We start from the raw sequence: 20,148 nt of genomic DNA on the forward strand, positions 1-20,148 counted from the left end.
TTTTCTCTCTCATTTTCACATTTGAGAGAAAATATGTTACCCTTGACTTTCTGAGACTGGCTGATCTCACTTAGCATAATATTCTTTAGTTCCATCAATTTTTCTGCAAATGATATAATTTTGTTCTTCTTTATGGCTGAGTAGGATTCCACTGTGTATATACCACATTTTTTGTTGTTGTTATTGTTTTGCTTTGGGGGTTTTTTGTGTTTTTTTGTTTTGGGGGGGGGGTTTTGGTGGTACTAGGGGTGGAACACAGGGGCTTTCTATCTCCGGGCTATACTCCCAGACCTATTTTTTTTAATATTTTATTAGTAGGAAACAGGGTCTCACTAAGTTGCTGAGAGCCTCACTAAGTAGCTGAGGCTGGCTTCGAACCTGTGCAATCCTCCTGTCCCAGCCTCCCAAACACGGGGATAACAAGCGTGCACCACCATGCCTGGCCGCGTTTTTTTATTTATTCATCTATTGACAGACACCCGGCTTTGTCTTATTTCTCTTTGTCTATTGTCTATAATTTGACTATTGTGACTTATGCTACTGCAAACATGCTATAGTAGATAGTAGACTTTAATTTTTTGAAAAATACTTGGAGTAGTATAATTGGGTCAGATGGTAGTTCCATTCCTAGTTTTTTGAGGAAGCTCCATACATTTAGCAACTATCATTTCATAAAGGACACTTTGTAAGTCACTGGGTTATTGGAAAGGTAATGATCATCGTTAGGCTGATCCTAGCACCACTGGTGAGTAGCCCATGGGGTGAGCATGTTGCTGAGTATACTATATACATTGAGGTTACATCTTCTAGTCTTCACTATACCCAGTGTGGGGCCCATTTTCCACATAAAGAAACTCAAAAGCAGAGAAGTTAAGTAACTAGCCCAGAATCACATGCAGCTATTATTGAGTAGAGCTGGAACCCAGGCCCCTGGCCTCTGACTCCACGGTCCTTGTTCTGTCCTCTCTGACAGATGTCTTCCTCTAGGGGTGGATTTGAACTCCCGACCTTCAGCCTCAATCTGTGCCCACGCACCTGTACTGCCCCCACAGTGTTAATTCGCTTCCCTGTACAGATCTCCAGACATGGAGTGACAGGCGCTTGGACAAGCCTTGGTTTTATAATTTTGTGGTCCTTGAGAGCTACGGTATATGAATGTTCTCTGTGAATGGAAAACTTTTGGTCACTAAGTCAGTGTTTGTATTTTAGTCTGTTTTGATGGAATAACAGCATTCAGCCCTCCATTCTTCTTTAGAGGTAAGCCAGAGGTTCCCCACAACACACCCGAACGGGCGTCAGATCATGCTCACCTACCTGCTGCCCTGGCTGCACAACATTGAGCTGGTGGACAGCAGGCTCCTTCTCCCCGGCTCAAGCCCCAGCAGCCCGGAGGATGAAGTCAAGGACCGGGAAGGAGATGTGACCGCCTCCCATGGGCTCAAAGGAAATGGCTGGGGCTCTCCAGAAGCCACATCACTGGTCCTGAATAACCTCATGTACATGACGGCCAAGGTAAACTCAAACTGAATATGTAATTCCAGTACTTGGAAGGCTGAGACAGGAGGACCACAGGTTCGAGGCCAGTCTCAAAAACTTGATGAGATCTTGTTCCCAAATAAAAAATAAAATAGGAGCTGGGCGTGGTAGCGCATGCTCATAATCCCACTACATGGGAAGCTGAGACAGGATGATTTCAGGTTCAAAGCAAGCCTCAACAACTTTGCGAAACTCTCCGAAATCTAGTGAGACCCTGTTTCCAAATAAGAAATAAAATCAGGCTATCAGGCTGGGGGTATAGCTTGGAGGTAGAATGCCTTTGGACTCAATCCCTAGTACCAAAAAAAAAAAAAAAAAATAGGGCTGGTAATGTAGCTCAGAGGTAAAATACCCCTGGGTTCAATCCCTAGTACCAAAAGAAAAAAGAAAAGTTATAATGAAAGGTTAGGGGATGTATTGCTCAGTGGTAGAGTACTTGCCTGGTATGTGTGAGGCCCTGGGTTCAATTCCCAGTACCACATACAAAATCAAGGCTATGGTGACAAACGTATAGGTTTTTTAACTGCACTTGAAAAAATAATAAAATAAGAAGCCTAACATTGAAAAGAGATGACACGCATATGTATTGTGCATGGCTGATTTGTGCACTATACATTGCTATCCACTGAAAAAATGATATCTTTCTGATGAGTAGCTATTTTCTCTTTACAATTTTTGGGATGTCCATAGCCTTCAAAACTATCATCAAACTATCAACTGTTTTGCATCCTTACCATTTTCCCACGTGTCACAAGGGCTGGCTTTAATTCTGTTTGTTACAGTACGGAGATGAAGTTCCTGGGCCCGAGATGGAAAACGCTTGGAACGCCTTAGCCAACAACGAGAAGTGGAGCAACAACCTGAGGGTCACGCTGCAGTTCCTCATCAGCCTGTGCGGGGTCAGCAGCGACACTGCTCTCTTGCCCTATGTAGGTGCCTCGAGGGCTCTCAGGGGTAACAAGTGTGGTTTGCAAGTCAGAATGTGCTTCTGAGCTAGGTGTGGTGGTGCACGTTTATAATCCTAGTCCTTGGGAGGCTGAGACAGGAGGATCACAGGTTCAAAGCCAGCCTCAGCAACTTGTGAGGCCCTCCACAAGTTAGTGAGACTATTTCCAAATAAAATTAAATAGGGCTGAAGGTGTCACTATCAAAAAAGAATGTGCTCTTGGCTCAACTAAAATAGAGATGTCCAGTGATGCCGATCTCCTGAGAATTTATTCAGCTATTACTTAAAAGTTCCCCAAGACACAGGCTACATGTGCTAGTGACAACTGTCACCCCTTCATTCTTGGGACACAGACTCTTATAAATTAATCAGTGAGTGTTTTTCTAACAGTTACCAAAAGCTGCCTTCTATGAACGTGAGTGCCAGTCTGTAAGAGACAAGAGGGAAAGCACTTTTACTACAACAGAAATGTTTCCTGATTTCTTGATGTTCTTGAAACAGAAAAAAAAAAAAAAATACAGTGAATCCAAGTTTTTCTCTTCCAATTCAGGTGGTAATAGAGAGTGGGAGGTAGAGGTGACTGCTATATGCTGTTTCTATTTGAAGGCTGATAGGATAAAAGAAGGATGGCAGTTTTAAGATGCAAACTTGCCTGGCATTTGCATGCTAGGTACTGTTTGAGAGTCCTGAGAGCCTGTGCCTCCCTGCTGATTACCTGAGCCTCCAGTTGGACTGTGGACAAGGCCTTCAGTAATGCAGAGCCCTAACCCAGAGTTATTTTAAAACTTTAAAAACAACTAAAACATGTTTGTTTCTAGAGGAAAGGAGAATAGATGGATAAAGGATTCCTTTTTTGCACAAAAATAGCTAGCAGGTTTTCTCCCCAGGGTTGGTAGAAATAAATTTTTTTTCTAGAGATAAGCCCTTGGATGGTATGTTATTAACTTAGATTGAATCAATATGCCCAAAGAGTAACTTTTAAAAATGTAACCATTAGGAAAAGTAAGCCCTTTGCCAGATGTGATGTTACATGTCTGTGATCCCAGTTCCTGGGAGGCTGACACAGAAGGACTGCAGGTTCAAGGACAGCCTCAGCAATTTAGGTCCCCAGTAACTTAGTGAGACTTCATTTCAAAATATAAAAGTGAGCTAGGAGTACAGCTCCGAGGTAGAATGCTACTAGGTTCAATCTGCAGTACTAAAAATACATAAATAAACCATTAAAAAAGGTAAGGCCTTCACCTAGTGTGATGGTGGCACATGCTTATAATCCCAGCACTTGGGAGGCTGAAACAGGAAGATCACAGGTTTGAGGCCAGCCGCAGCCATTTAGTTAGACCATTTCAAAATTAAAAAATAAAAAGTTCTGTGGTATAACTCAGAGGTAGAACACCCTTACATTCCAACCCTAGTATCCAAACAAAAGAAAGGAAAGGTGAGGCCTTCAGCAACATACTCGTGTCAGCCACGCCTGCGTCACAGGTGAGTTTTAATCCAAATACCAGGATCATCCTGGGGTGCACAGAAATGAGCTCTGGGCCATGGCCTCTGGATGATGATGAATTTGTGTGACATGTTGGTCAGCAGCCCAGGGTTCTTATGGACATGGCTCCGGAAAACATCCTTGTTTATTTTCTTCTTCTCAGATTAAAAAGGTGGCCATATACTTGTGCCGTAATAACACCATTCAGACCATGGAAGAGCTGCTCTTTGAGCTGCAACAGACTGAGCCTGTGAACCCCATTGTGCAGCACTGCGACAACCCACCCTTCTACCGCTTCACAGCCAGCAGCAAGGCCTCCGCGGCAGCATCTGGTAAGGCAGCGTCCGATGACATAATGTCACGTATGAAGAGTTCATCACACTGGGCCCACAGCCTGCCTCGATTTTCCTCTACACAGAGCACTGCAAGGGTATAAGAATGTGTCTTAGCCAGTCATGATGGTGCTGCCTGTAATCCCAGTACTTGAGGCTGAGACAGGAGGATCACAGGTTCAGTGTGAGTCTCAGCAATGTAGTGAGACTCTCGGCAACTTAGAGAGAGTTTCAGAATGAAAGACAAAAAGGGCTGAGTTTATAGCTCAGAGGTAGAATACCCCAGGTCCAATCCCAGTAAAACACACACACACACACACACACACCAGAGTCTTCTTTTTCTTACCCGTGTGTGTGTGTGTGTGTGTGTGTGTGTGTGTGTGTGTGTGTGTGTATTCGTTTAAAAGATGGCTTAAGAATAGCTTTCTAAGGGCTGGCGATACTGCTTGATGGTAAAGTGCATGTCTAGCATGAACAAAACCCTGGGTTCAATACCCCCCAAAGGAAGAAAAAAGAGGAGGAGCAGCAGCAGCAGTGGGTGGCAGCAGCTGTCTGTGACTCTTAGGGCATTATTTGAATAATGAAATGATTTTGTAGATGATCGTGATGCTATTTACTTTCGACTGACCCAAAGCAGAACCCTGCAGCCACTTAGAATCCTCATTTCTGGACCCTCCAGCTTGCATCTATGGGATTCCCTCTGCTAATACTGCCAGTGCTGATTAAAATGCCCTACACCAAGGCCAGGTGTGGTGGCACACACTGGGAATCCCCATGCTTGGGAGGCAGAGACAGGAGGATCATGCAGGTTTGAAGCCAGCCTCTCTGGCTTAAGAGACCCTGTTTCCAAATAAAATATAAAATAGGCCTGGGAGTATAGCCTGGAGGTAGAAGGGTTCCATCCCCAGTACCACCCCACCCCCCAAAAAAGAGAGAGAGCAAGGGATTTATTGGTGACTATAAAATGCCCTACACCGGTACAAGCTGTACATCCCAAACCCCAAGTCCTGAAAAACAAAGTTTTCCCAAATTTGAAACTTTTTGGGTATTGGCGTGTTGCCACAAGTCCCATGGTTCAAAGTATATAAACTTTGTTTCACGTATAAAATTATTTAAAATGTACAAAATTACCTTTAGGCTGTGTATATATGAAACATAAATGAATTGCATGTGTAGACTTGAGCCCTATCCACAATATATCTCACTACATATATGCAAATATTCCAAAATCTGAAAAAAAATCTAAAATATGAAAGATTTCAGGTCCTATGTGTTTTGGATGAGGGTATTCAACACGTACTATCATTTTCAATAAATTAGTGCCGGCATCATTTTGTGAAATAAACACTATTCTCAGATTCCTTCTGTTTACCTAGTACCGTAAATGCCCTGGAGCTTCTCTCCTCCCCAGTTGCTCATGGCCTCTCTCTGCCCTCTTTGATGCCAGAGCAGTGTTCTTGCAGAGAAGCAGTGGCCTACATATTAAGAAGCTCTGGGTATTTGGGCTTGTTAGTGAAGCAATTACCATTCCATTGCCTTTGTGGCCAGCAAGAAAAGGCTTCAAGAATTTTGTAGCCTCATTTGACAAGAAAGTTAAGGAATTTGGTTTGACTGTAACAAATGTCTAGGATTCTCTCCTTCCAATGATGTAGGCGTGGAAGGTTGTTTCTAATGTCTGAGATTGTGTACAATATGTGAGGAACTTTTCAAACATAGGATTTTATAGAAAATCCTTTCCTAAAATTATTTGAGACTTAAGCTTGACCCCTCTGCATTTTCTAAAGTTCTTCTAATTCTATCTACAGGAACCACCTCCAGCAGCAATACAGTGGTTGCTGGCCAGGATAGTTTCCCAGATGCAGAGGAGAACAAGATACTGAAAGAATCTGATGAAAGGTTGGTACACAAAATTTGGCTTAATATTCTTTATAACTTTTAGCAGTAGTCTGTACAAAGGTATTAAAGTGTAGGGTTTCCTAAATTTCAGGTACACGCTGAAATTCTTCTTTATTTCTAGGAACACAGACTTATTTTCCAACTCTACCCTGTATATACCTAAAGAAGAATTTTTTTTTCTTGCTCATAGTGAGAAAAATAAAGAGGGGTGCTATTCTGGTAGCTTAATCCCACTTACCTCAGGGCTTCATAAAAACCAGTATTAGTTCTGCTAGTAGGCACAGACTGTCTGGAATTTTCCATGTGAAATTCTGCTAGTGGGCAGACTAGAGATTTTCCATGTGAAATTCTCAAGTTTGATTATTGAATAATTTCTTTTAGCGCATTTGAAGTAAGCTCTATGAAACATCAGTGTATTAGTTTCCTATTACTGTAAGGAAATACCTGAGATAGACTAACCTATAAAGAAAAAAGGTTTCTTTAGCTCACAGTCTTGGAGGCTGAAACTTCAAACAGCATGCCTGCAATGGATTCTTGTAAGGGCTCCATTGGCTGAATCAATCAATCATGGTGGGAGCGTGTACGTCTATATCTATCCGATCTTTTATCTCTTATAAAACTACCAGGATTCAATCATGAGGACTCCATCCTAACTAACTTACCTAAGCTAATCACTTTTGAGGGGCTACTTCTAGATAACATAAAGGGATTAAGTTTCTACTCTCTTAATACCTTTAACATAAGACTTTGGGGATTTGATTCTTACATGAGTCTTGGAGGAAAAACATACTCAAACCATAGTGATCATTGTTCTTATTTTACTTCTGCTTTGTCACTTCCCAGGTAACCAAGACCACGATCTTCTACTAGACGAGGTCTCCATTCCCTTCAAGTTAGCCCAATAGTGATAATATTTCTCTTGCCCACATACCAGTCTTCTGATTGCCTGCAAACTGCTCACGAATAAAGAGACAAACCAGGAGAGAGAAACAAGGCTGAGATTTAAAAATAAGAATTAGGGGTTACTCTTTTTTGAGGACCTTCCCTCCCCTCTGTAGGAGGAGATGCTTTTATTTTCTTTCTTTCTTTTTTTTGGGGGGTGGGGGTGGTACTGGGGTTCCTGGAAGCCCTTCTATCTCCGGGCTACACTCCCAGACCTATTTTATTTTTGGAAACAGGGTCTCTTAAGCCAGCGCGGCTGGCTTCGAACCTGCGTGATCCCCCTGTCTCTGCCTCCCAAGCGCGGGGATTACAAGCGTGCGCCACCACGCCCGGCGAGATGCTTTTATTTTCTATCTTTCCTTTACTTAAAATAAACTTTCATATTTCTGGTAAAAAAAAAATGTAATGATTAGGATGACCTTCATGGTGTTGAAAACTCCCACTGAGCATTTTATAGTGAAAAGTAAGAAAGGAGCCAGGTGTGGTGGCACATGCCTATAATTCCAATACTTGGGAGTCTGAGACAAGAGGATCACAAGTTAGAGGAAAGCTCAGCAATATAGTAAGACTCTCAGAAACCTAGCAAGACTCTGTTTCAAAAAAAAAATTCTTTTTAATGGCTAGGAATATAGCTCAGAAGTAGACTTCCCCTGGGTTCAATCTCCAATACTACACACACACACACACACACACACACACACACACACACACACACACAAAGATAATAAGCAAGCCCTTTCACTGAAAAATTAGTAGTGCTGAAGAAACACAAATTCATGATGGAGAAAATGTAATGGATCAAATAATGAAAATAATTCACTGAGCCCAAAATGCCCCAGGAAACTGACTGTCCTGAGGATTCCACCATGTGTCCTAGGACATGGTACAGATGAAGTAGAAGGCTCTCTGACCTAGGGCCACGGGCCTCTGAAGTCCTGAGGGCTCATTCTCTAATTCAGGTATACGATTCCTGTCTGCGTTACCAGGTCACCATGCTACCTTCGGGCAGATGCTTATACATGTGGACTTTCCTCAGACTAAGTCCAAACCCAGTGGATCAAGAAGTATAGACCTCATCCTTTAGAATACTCTAACAAAGACCTGTCTTCCTCTGTCTGAAATGCATTGAAGTTGTCATGTTCTGTACACTAGTGACAACACAAGGTTTTTAATTTGTATGTTTTTTTTATGTTAGTACTTTATCTCCTGGTAAAATCACAGTATTTCTAAAGATATTCCCAATTTCTGGCTGCTTTATAAATTCTTAATCCTTTATTATCTAGACCGAGTTTCCCATCTTTCTTTTATTTGGAATGGAAAGATGATACAATTCACATATGAAGAGCTCATCACAGAGACCTCTTAGGCCCAGAGTTCTGAGTGTTCGCCTCGGTCTCCATGGTGACCTTTATAATGAAGAAGCCAGCCATCTGCAATGTCAAGATCAGAAAGCATCTCTAAGAGAGATTGTCTGCTTTGACTCTTGTTTTCCTCCACCATCACTGTGTCCCTGTTGGGCACTGGGAAGCCTGATACAATAAGTCATCTGCCTTTTTTTTTTTTTTTTTTTTTTTTTAGTTGTGGATTCCCTGTGTTGACCACATGGCCTTGAATTCTTGGGCTCAGGTGACCCTCTCACCTCAACTGCCCATAAGCTGAGACTACATGTACATGTCACCATACCTAGCTCTATCCACTTTTTTACCTTTTTCACACATAAAAGATTTTTATACTGTTTCTATCTACTTATTTATCAGTATTTGTATTTATTAATCATTTTGTATACTATACTGCACATATACTAGTTCTCTACTATGTTTTTTCTCTTATACGAAAGTGGGGGAAAAACAAAAAGAAAGTGGGCTGTACTCTCAGCCTAAAATCCCTTTGCTCAGCTGGGCGTGGTGATACATACCTAAAATCCCAGTATTTGGGAGGCTGAGACAAGAAGATAAAGGTTCATAGCCAGCCTCAGCAACATGGTGAACCCCTGTTTCAAAATATAAAATAAAACAAGTCTGGGAGTATAGCCCAGAGGTAGAAGGCCCCTAGGTGCTATCCCCAAAACTACATATACACACACACACAAATCCCTTTTTTCACCAGGCATAGTGATGCATGCCTGTATGCCAAGTACTTGGGAGGCTAAGACAGGAAGATCTCAGGTTTGAGGCCAGCCTTAACAACATAATAAGACTCTCAACAACCTAGCAAGACCCTGTTTCAAAACAAAAATCTTGCCAGGTGTGGTGGCGCATGCTTGTAATCCCCGCACTTGGGAGGCGGAGACAGGAGGATCATGCAGGTCCAAAGCCAGCCGCGCTGGCTTAGGAGACCCTGTTTCCAAATAAAAATATAAAAATAGGTGCCTGGGAGTAGCTTATAGGTAAAATGTCTCTGGGTTCAATTTCTAGTACCACAAAAAAAAATCCCTTTTCTCTTCAATCTCCTTCCAACTCTTCTTTCTTGTAGTCCCTGTCGTGTTGATTCTTAAGTACTTGTAAACCTGATTTTAATTCCTTGAAAACAGAGACTATATGTTTCCCACACATATCTCCATCCTCAGTGATTCTCCTACTGTGCTGCACATCGGAGGCATTTGACTATGTTTCTTCAGTAGGTGAATGCACATAGGAGACATGCCGTGGCCCCAAGGTGGATAAACTATCCCAACTCCACCCTGACCTGTGCCCACCCCCGCCCAGCCCGGCTAGACTGAAAGGATCTGCTTTGTTCTTACTTCCCTTGCAGACACACAGTCTGCAGAGTCAAAGTCGTCCGAAATGCTGCTCCCCCAGAGCTGCTGTGTCTCAGGACCCCCCCCCATCATCACAGTACATGTTAGGCCCCAGGTGCCATGTACTTGAGAGCTAGGGGCTTTTGATGTGATTGAGTAACACTTAATACCGTTCCTAATGACAAAACAAAAAAAGACCACACACACACACACACACACACACACACACACACACACACACACAGAGTTTATAGTAAAAGAACATTAAAACAAGACCAAAAGAGCATAAACCAAGCTAAAAGAGGAGCTAAGATAGTTGTGTCAAAAATCCTGATTAAGCCCAGCATGGTGGCACACACTTGTAATCCCCAAGTTTGGGAGGTGGAGATAGGAGGCTTGCGCAGATTCGAAGCCAGCTGTGCTGGCTTAAGAGACCCTGTTTCCAAATAAAAATATAAAAAATAGGTGTCTGGGAGTGTAGCCCCGAGGTAGAAGGGTTTCCAGTACCATCAAAAAAAAAAAAAAAAAATCCTGATTAAAAAAAAACTGCTTCAAGTTAACTGTAACCTAACCTTGAGGTTCCTAGTAGCCAAAGTAAAAAAAAAAAAAAGTAGCAAATTTTATAACTTTCAGTATGCTTTTTTAAAAAGTAACTATTGTTAGGCATCATGACACATGTTTGTAATCCCAGCATTCGGGAGGCGGTGACAGGAGGATCGCAGTTCCCAGACAGCCGCAGCTACTTAGTGAGGCCCTCCACAACTTAGTGAGACTCTGTTTCAAAATAAAGAATAAAAAATAGGGCAGGGGGTGTAGCTCGGAGGTAGAATGCCCCTGGGTCCCATCTCCGGACCTGAAAAAAAAAATGGTAAATTTTATGCTAATGTGTACTTTACCATAAAAAATATGTTAAAATAGCTCATCTAATTTGTTCTGTTCGACTCTCATCACAAAATAAACTAGTATTAACTTACCAAGCTTCCCACCATGTATGATACATACTGACTTCTTTTCAGTTATTCCCGCGTTCTTTCAGGTGTCAGCCATGCACATACTTATTTCATGTAGCTGTGGTCAGTACTTCCATTGATCCTTCTCTGTTCCCTTAATATTAACTTCGTGTGTGTGTGTGTGTGTGTCCACATGTTGACATAACTCACTGGGTGGTATTTTTAATCACTCTAGAATTCTATCAGGATAATGTACCCCTTTAACCATCTCCCTTTTTTTTAATATGTTTGTAATTTTTTTCTATCACAGGTGGTCCTGTTTTGTAGACCCTTTATCAAATGATATTTGATATTTTATAAGATGATCATTGATTTTACTAAAATGTTATCAAATAGTATCAAATGATTCCATTTCCTAAAGTATAACTATCCAATCAAAAGACATGGATGTTTGAATGTTATATATTTCTTCTATACATTTGAGAAATTAGGCTCCAGAAAGACTTTCCTACTGTATATACTCAAAAAAAGTATAAATATTTTTGTGATTCTCACTAAATTCTAAATATATTTGTGATCCCCATTAAATTCTATCATAACATTTATTCACATTTTTTTTAGTTTAACACTTTTTATAGATACTTTTAGATGACTTTCCTTATACATTTCCTTTCGAGCAAAAATGCTCATTTCCCCACATGCTAAATTTACATAATTGTTGCCAGGCATGATGGTACACACTTGTAATCCCAGTACTTGGGAGGCTGAGACCAGATGATCTCAGGTTCGTGGCCAGCCTCAGCTACTTAGTGAGGCCTCTGCAACTTAGTGAGACCCTGTTTCAAAATAAAGAATAAAAAAATCAGGCTGAGGGTGTAGCTTGGAGATAGTGTTCCAGCAGGAACTAAGGTCAGAACATTCAGTTAGTAATGTAGGGGGACACACCTATTTCAGCTTGAGTTCTCTGGTATTTGTAGATAGCCCTGGTCTTTGCTTGGATAGAACCTGCCATTTGTCACTTTTGAGGCAAGGGGATAGTTCAGTGGTAGGGTGCATGCCTAGCATCCATGAGGCCCTGGGTTTGATTCCAAGCAATGCGCACGCGCGTGCACACACACACACACACACACACACACACACACACACACACACACACCCTTCCCTACCTTATAGGTCTTGGAATGATAAATAGCTATTGATTTGAATGTTTTGGGTCCCTTGCCAAGACGAGACACTCTAGAAATCCCAACAGGAACATAATAACTAACACCTATAGTTAGTGTCTCACAGTTTTGGAAATACTCTTATATCATTTCTTTGGATTCCCCACAATAACCCCAATAAAATAAAAGATGTGGCAATTATGGAAACAGGGTTCCCAGGAAATAAAGCTCCTGGCCACAGTCACATCTAGTACCTGAGAGCTCAGGTTTTAAATATATTTTTAAGGCAGGCATGGTGGTACACACCTGTAATTTCAATACTTGGGAGGCTGAGACAGGAGAATCTCAGTTTGAGGCTAGTTTCTCTTGGCAACATAGCAAGATTCTCAGCAGCTTAGTAAGACCCAGTTTCAAAACAAAAAAGTTAAAAAAGGGATGGAGGTATAGCTTGGAGGTACAATGTCCCTCTATTTCCCAGTACCAAGTGTCATGTGCTAATATTAAGGAAATCCTACTATTCAACATCATGCCTATTTTTTTATTTCAAAGTAAATGTTACAATTTTCAAGTTCAATTAAAATGTTGGCCTTAAAAGTGATCTTTTCAGCCATGGGTGGTGGCACATGCTTGTAATCCCAATACTTGGAAGGCTAAGACAGGAGAATCGCAGTTTCTTGGCCAGCCTCCGCAACTTAGTGAGACCTTGTTTCAAAATAAAGAATAAAAAAATAGGACTGGGATATAGCTCAGAAGTAGAATGCCCCTGTGTTCCATCCCCCATACTGCAAAAAAAAGTGTTTTTTTTTTCAATATTTGGACTTGTTTATAAGCAGGAGTGGTCACTGGCCTTCTCAAGGACAAAAAAATATATATGTTTCGGTTACAGTTGTTGCAATATTTAAGAAAGTGTCACTGGAACTTGCAGCCAAAATATCAGCCATTAAATAATAGCATCTGCTTTTGAGCAGCAGCACACATGCACAAACAAATCATTTTACCACTCGTATTTGAAAGTTTGTTCTTGTATTTAAAGGTTTAGCAACGTCATCAGAGCCCATACCCGTCTGGAGTCAAGATACAGCAATAGCTCTGGAGGATCATACGATGAGGATAAAAGTAAGTTTGAGTGGGCTGAGGGCTTCAGATGGCGTACACATAGTTGGAAAATGAAAAATGAATACTTTGTTTATTCTTGGTGCAGGGCCCGTAAATATTAAATAACCATTTAATCCACTATTCAGATGAGCATAGTCAACCTCCTAAAAACAAAACAAAACCAAAAAAACAAAAACAGTCGAACAGTGGACCAATCAAAATTATAAAAATTCAAACTACTACCCAACCCTGCATTATTATATTCTTGACATTTTTATTATTGGTGATACAGAGTTGGGGAAATGCTGGTAAGAAATTTCCCAATTAAAAATAATGGTTCAGCCAGGCGTGGTGGCCCATGCTTGTAAATTCCAGTACTTGGGAGGCTGAGATAGGAGGATCCAGGTTCACGGCCTGCCTCAGGTACATAGGCCCTCTGCAACTTAGAGAGACCCTGTTTCAAAATAAAGAATAAAATCGGGCTGGGGATGTAGTTCAGAGGTAATATGCCCCTGGGTTCAATCTTTAGTACCACAAAAAAATTAAATAAATAAATGAAAAGATAAAAATTTAAAAATAAAAATAGTGGTTCAGTTCCGCTTTTGACTGACCTTGGGAGTAGATGTAACCTGTAAACTTTGTGAGGCTGCTCATCCAGGGTGGGATCGGCTTTTATGCTGAATCTCCTCTGCTGTGGCCAGGGACAACTTTCCTGAGCTGGGAGATCACTCTGATACAGGAACTTCTTTTACTTTGGGCAGTCGGGTAAATGACAAAGGTCGGTGCTTTCATCACAAAGGTCCGTGCTTTCATTGGTCTTGTTTAGGTCCTAGATGGCTTCTCTGTCTACTGAGCAGGTGTAGACTATTAGTTCGTCATAAGTTATAGAAATTCTGGAACCAAAAAATACCCCCAGGGACACTTAGGTATGCTGGGGAAATCAGGAAACCATTTTCTGAAGTTTATTTTTCTACTTGGGTAGAAATCACAAGTATTATGATATTTCATGAGCTAGACTCATTTTATAAGTCAATATTTAGAATTTTGTAGATTTTTAAATTTTTTGTTTGTTTGTTTTGTTTTTGGTACTGAGGACTGAATGCAGGGGCATTCTATCTCCAGGCTATGCCCTCCGCCCTTTTTTATTTTTTGTGTTGAAAAGGGTCTTGCTAAGTTCCTGAACCTGGTCTCAAACCTACAATCCTCCTTTCTCAGCCTCCCAAGAACTGGGATTACAGGCATGTGTCACCATACCCTGCTTAATTGTTTTGTTTTTATGGGAGATGTACAGAGTCAGTTTAGACACCACATTTCGGCTACCCTTGCTTTACCTATTATAGTATAATTGTTCTTAGGTTGAGTTTTAGATATGTCTCTAGAAAACTTTATACTAGAACTGTCAATCGGAAATAAATAAACTATATTTTTCCTCCTCTCTGTGTCCCAGGGGTCTGTATGTTCCAAAAACTGGAGAGTTGAATGTGGGACTATAGACTATTAATTCTAGACAAGATCAGACTTCACAGATGAAGGGAGGCTAGTGCTGGAAAAATGAAATGTCTTTAGTTCAAGAGAAGTCTCAGCAGGCTATGGTGGTGCACACCTGTAATCCCAGTGAGGCAGGATTGTGGATTTGAGACCAGCCTCAGCGACTCAGCAAGGCCTTGTTCTCAAATGAAAAATGAAATAGGGCCATGGCTCAGAGGTAGAATGCTCCTGGGATGGGGGGAGGGAGGCACTGACTTTTTACTATGACAATATTCAGTAACTCAAAATTTGAAGACAAGAAAACTGAATCATGAAGAGGTTAAGCAGTCTAATACCACCCCACCCCAGATGTGACAGGTATAGTATAACTAAGCCCTCCTCTTGTGATAGTGGATTTTATATGAGGATAAGTCCTATATTTTGGCCAGTTGGTGCCTTTAATATTTGTCTCAATGTTCTTGTTACAGGACATAGACTTTGATAGAAATGCTATAATAAATAAGTCATTTTGAAATTAAATTTTAGAGCCACCTGGTATTAAAACCCAAATTTCCTTTTGTTTATTAAAAAGAGAATTTAAGGAGATAAATATAGTAAAATTAGATAATAATTATTTCACTCAAACCACTGACTTTTAGGGGCAAATAGAAAAATAGCATGATGAAGTACTTGTGAAGAGAAGAAAAAACTTATAAATTAAGCTAAGGCATAAAAGTAAATCTGATATTATTACATGGCTTTATTTTACCTAGAAATATTCATAAATTAACCATACCAGTATGAGTAACATTTCAGTGAGAAAACTTTTTTTTTTTTTTTGGTGGTACTGGGGTTCCTGAAAACCTTCTACCTCCAGGCTACACTCCCAGACCACTCCCAGACCTATTTTTCTTATATTTTTTTTATTTGGAAACAGGGTCTCTTAAGCCAGTGGTAGCTGGCTTCAAACCTTGCGATCCTCCTGTCGCCGCCTCCCAAGCATGGGAATTACAAGCGTGCACCACCACGCCCAGCATGAGAAAACATTTTTGTTACAGACTTTGAATTCAATTGTATGTCACAATATCCTTTACAGGAAATACTGTTTTCAGCCTTAGAAATGTACTTTATATTTTTAAAAAAATCCACACCTCCTTTGTAAAATGAACATGCAAACTGATTTAGACCCAGATCCATGAAGCAGCTTTCTATCAGTATTATGTAAGCTTCTGTTTTTTCAGAACTTTAAAAACATATCTGTATTATTTTCCAAGGCCAGATGCTAATGAAACTTGCCCCATGATAAGGTGCAATTAGTTAAGCTGAATATGAGCTGAACTGCAGTGATTTAGACCTAAGTAGATAACTAGTTTTAGGTCACTATAATCCTCAGCACTTCTTTGCTGAATGGGTATATATCTAAGAACATCACTGAAACTAAGAGTAGTATATCCTTTCCTGATACCGATATTACAAGTTTATTATCAGTGAATTCTGAGTGCTTCACCTTCAAAATATACCCAGCATCCTACCAGTGTCTCTGTACCCATCACACTGAGTCTAAGTTGTCCTCTGCTCTCACAATGGTGCCCTAATGTCCCCTGTGTCCACCCTGCCCCTCTGCACTGTCTCACAGAGCACCCACAGTGTCCTTTACAAACAGCTCTGGACGTGTCTCTTTCCCTGCTTGATCCTCTCCAGGGGCTCTCATTACACTCAGAATAAAATTCAAAATCCATGCCTATACTTTTCATTGCTCTGTAATGAAAAGTTATGAATTAGTTATAAATGATAATTAATCAAGTAATTACATAATCAAGTAATTCTAGCCCATTTAATCATAAAATTTATAGCCACCAAATTAAGTGGTTCAAATGCTATTTTTACAAGCATGCCTTTATAAGGTTCTTTCTAAAAATTACCAAGTAGGAAAAAAAAATCTCCTCTCTCAGGAAATAAAGCATGCTTGTCTCTCTCACCCTACAGATGATCCAATCTCTCCCTACACGGGCTGGTTGTTGACTATTACGGAGACCAAGCAGCCACAGCCCTTACCGATGCCATGTACCGGAGGATGCTGGGCCCCCCTGGTGGACTACCTCCCAGAAACCATCACTCCAAGGGGGCCACTACATAGGTGAGCAACATTTGCAGGTAGAAGGAAAAGGACACTTGGCTGTGACTGGGCTTCTCTACGTATGAGAGAAACCTACTGAAGGCTCCACCTAATCAAATGACTTTTAAGTCAGGGTCAGGGGACCATGCCTACCTTGTGTGCCAGCTCCCAGCAGATTAGCAGAGTTCTGTCAAATATTAACTAATGTGCAAAGTTTTCCTTGATGTAACCTGATATGGGTATGCATTTTTTGGTTCCTTGTAGACTGTATACAACTTGAAGAGAAGGACTTATCTTCAATTTTTCTTCATCCTTAGATCTTATTATCTTGGGACTAGTAGACTCTCCATTATGTAGTGATGTTTCTTCTTATAATGGGACTTTGTGTTTTGTCAGAAGTTAAACTCCTATTTCTCTGGAATAAGAATCATAATTCTGCAGCAAATCTTCATCTAATTGCAACTGGATTGTATCTAATTGCAACTGAATGATCTATTGATGTATTTCCATCCTCTTCAGAAGTTGCATTAATCTCACTTTGTTGGTTAGGTGCAATATCGCTGTGATTTTTATGACTGAGATGGTGGTGGATCACAGTGTAAGAGAAGATTGGGCTCTTCACCTCCCATTATTACTTCATGCTGTCTTCTTAGGTAAGACCTGGCTCTAAGAGGAATTCTAGCCATCAAGGTCAAAAACACAGAAAGGTAATCCATAGATATTTCCTTTCCTATGGACATCAGTTTGCCCCATTTCTTTTTTATATATACTTATATTGGTTCATTATAGTTATACATCTTAGTGAGAGTCAAAGTGATACAAACATGCAAACACACACTGCTTGGTGTATTTGTCCCATCTCTGATTTAGTCTCTCTCCTTTATAACATTGCCCATTTGGTACATCTACTCTACAGAATTTCAGTTGATCAACATTATTTGAAATTGTCATAATTGTATCATATAAACATAGTGGTACCCCCATTAAATGCTGTATCTGTAAATAAATCCAAAATAAGCAGGACTTCTTGGGGGATCGTGGGCTACAAAATAAATTTAAATCCATGAAACATTGTCAGTACAAAGTGAGAAACCACACAGGCCATAGCAGGAAAGGCACTGAGCTTCAACTACCCAAGTGAGAGAGAAAATATAAAAACAGGAACCAGATAGAGGATTAGTTGGAGAAAGATGAATAAAATTAGCATTCTTTCGGAACAGAGAGATCCAAGGAAGAAAATATCTCAGGAAGGAGGAATCTGAACTTTGTCAGGTGCTACCGAGAGGTCAAGAGAAGTCTGTCAGCAGTTTATGAGAACATTTTGTTTAAGAATGAGGCATTTTATTTGTCCTAAGCCCAAGTTCTTTATGTTGGCAACCCAAACAATAATAAAGAACACCAAATACTCTTTTAACATGTTCCTCGTGAGTGTCTGGGAATCTTTACTATCCCTGGAATGTAAAGGAGCTTCCTGTTTGTTTACACTGAGAGATTCCACTGTCTTGTTCCAGGTTTGGACCACTACAGGCCTGAAGTCTTTGAACACAGCAAAAAGTTGCTTCTTCACCTCTTGATCGCCCTCTCTTGCAACAGCAATTTCCATGCCATTGCTTCTGTGCTCCTGCAGACCCGGGAGATGGGGGAAGCTAAGACCCTAACTGTGCAACCAGCTTACCAACCAGAATATCTCTACACAGGTAACAAAGGAGAGGCAGGCGCCTGAGTTGGTCGCATATGGAAAGATGACTGAAGGTTTCCGTGGAGCCCAAATTCACTTCTCTGGTTCCATTCATTGCCTCCAACCTTCCAAGTGATAACAGCACAGTAAACATGCATCCTCCCACTTGATGTGAACTTGCTTCTAAAAAGCAGCGTTTCTTTCTCTGTTTTTGGTTCTGGGATTGAACCTAGGGACACTACCTCTGAGCTACACCCCCGGCCCTTTTTATTTTTTACTTTGAAACAGGGTCTCTCTAGATTGCTGAGGCTGGTCTCAATCCTACAATCTTCTTGTCTCTGCCCCCCAAGTACTGGGATTATAGGCATGTGCTGCCACACCTGGCTAGGTACATGTATGAATTTTCAAATCTATGGTTTAGCCAAAAAGGCAGAATGTTAATCAAATATGTAATGAAAACATAGTATTTACTTATATTTCTTCCAGTACTGTGCAATATAGTTTATTAAAATACGTTAATAGGTGGCTAGAGGTATAGCTCATTGACAGTGTGTACACTTAAACATGTGGGAGGTCCTGGGTTCAATCCTCAGTACCAAATACACACACAAACGCATACACACACACAACTGAAGATCCTAGGCACATTTACTCAAATACATTAAGTCTCACTTACTCATCAGTCACTAATGACTGGTATTTTCACTTCACATGTTTAAGTAGTTCAATACCTAGGAATAATTTACTAACAGCACAGCTCATGGTTGACCTGTTACAGTTGAACTGTTCTTTGGACTGGCCTATGTATAAATACATAAGATATATATATATATATATATATATATATATATGTATATATATATATACATATATATATATATATATTTGCCTCTCTTTTAGAAAAGCAACAGCTAAAACAAGAATGAAAAAGAGATCACCCCATTCCCAAACACACACACTGATTTACACTGCAATGCATCTGACTCCATATACAGAGAAAAACCTATCAGTCGATATTGCTGTGCTTAATCAGAGCCATATTCCAAAGCAACCTTCCCCAAAGTGTAAATAATTTCAGACTTCTATGTGTGTGCCTCCCATCCTCATTAAGCATGCTGACAAGCACCCTGGCTGGCACATCCCTATTTAAGCTTCTTCTCCCACCAGGTGGCTTTGACTTCCTGAGAGAGGACCAGTCATCCCCAGTGCCCGACTCGGGGCTGAGCTCCAGTTCCACCTCCTCCAGCGTCAGTCTGGGAGGCAGCAGCGGGAACCTCCCGCAGATGACCCAGGAGGTGGAGGACGTGGACACAGCTGCTGAGATGGATGAGAAGGCCAACAAGCTCATTGAGTTCCTGACAACTAGGTAATGAGAGCCCGGGAGTCACAGGGTTGTTTTTAGGTTGATCTTTTGAAAAAGTATCAACACTTTAAACCACACAGATGGAAAAGTCTTGGAGTTCTACCAACATCCTGCTTTTCTGATTTGAATCAGCTGAAGCCTCTGTAAAAGTAACAGGCACTGGTGGAGGTCTCTGATCTCACTGATGTGGCAGGTGATGGGCAGGGACCTTCTGAGTGTGAGGATGACGTGACAGATGGAGACAAGAGGTGGCAGCTGTGACTTTAACCACCAATGAGCTACCAGGAACTGGGAGTTTAGAGACTTGGCAGGGACCTTCACTCTGGAAACTGAGGATATTAGCCACAGACGACCCAAGAGCAGCTGCAGAGGGATCATCTCCCGTCTGGTCCAAAGAGTCCTTTGTAATTGGTAGTCAGAAACTATGGGAAGCATGATGGAATC

The 20,148-nt window shown here is 40.9% G+C and overlaps 1 protein-coding gene across 2 annotated transcripts in view; it reads left to right on the forward strand.

Moving 5' to 3' along the window:
- Nucleotides 1–20,148, forward strand: part of FRY (FRY microtubule binding protein) — a gene marked incomplete at both ends in the record, with an annotated part of 292,951 nt that overhangs the window by 191,193 nt on the left and 81,610 nt on the right. For both annotated transcript variants that reach the window (XM_080719965.1, XM_080719966.1), the window contains 9 exons: nt 1,256–1,512; nt 2,319–2,465; nt 4,129–4,297; nt 6,103–6,193; nt 13,019–13,101; nt 16,534–16,684; nt 17,213–17,316; nt 18,175–18,360; nt 19,509–19,707. In XM_080719965.1, coding sequence (XP_080576091.1) covers nt 1,256–1,512; nt 2,319–2,465; nt 4,129–4,297; nt 6,103–6,193; nt 13,019–13,101; nt 16,534–16,684; nt 17,213–17,316; nt 18,175–18,360; nt 19,509–19,707 — 1,387 coding nt within the window. The remainder of the gene's footprint in view (nt 1–1,255; nt 1,513–2,318; nt 2,466–4,128; nt 4,298–6,102; nt 6,194–13,018; nt 13,102–16,533; nt 16,685–17,212; nt 17,317–18,174; nt 18,361–19,508; nt 19,708–20,148) is intronic.

Source organism: Muscardinus avellanarius (genome assembly GCF_963383645.1).
Source record: "Muscardinus avellanarius genome assembly, chromosome: 2".
Lineage (NCBI taxonomy): Eukaryota > Metazoa > Chordata > Mammalia > Rodentia > Gliridae > Muscardinus > Muscardinus avellanarius.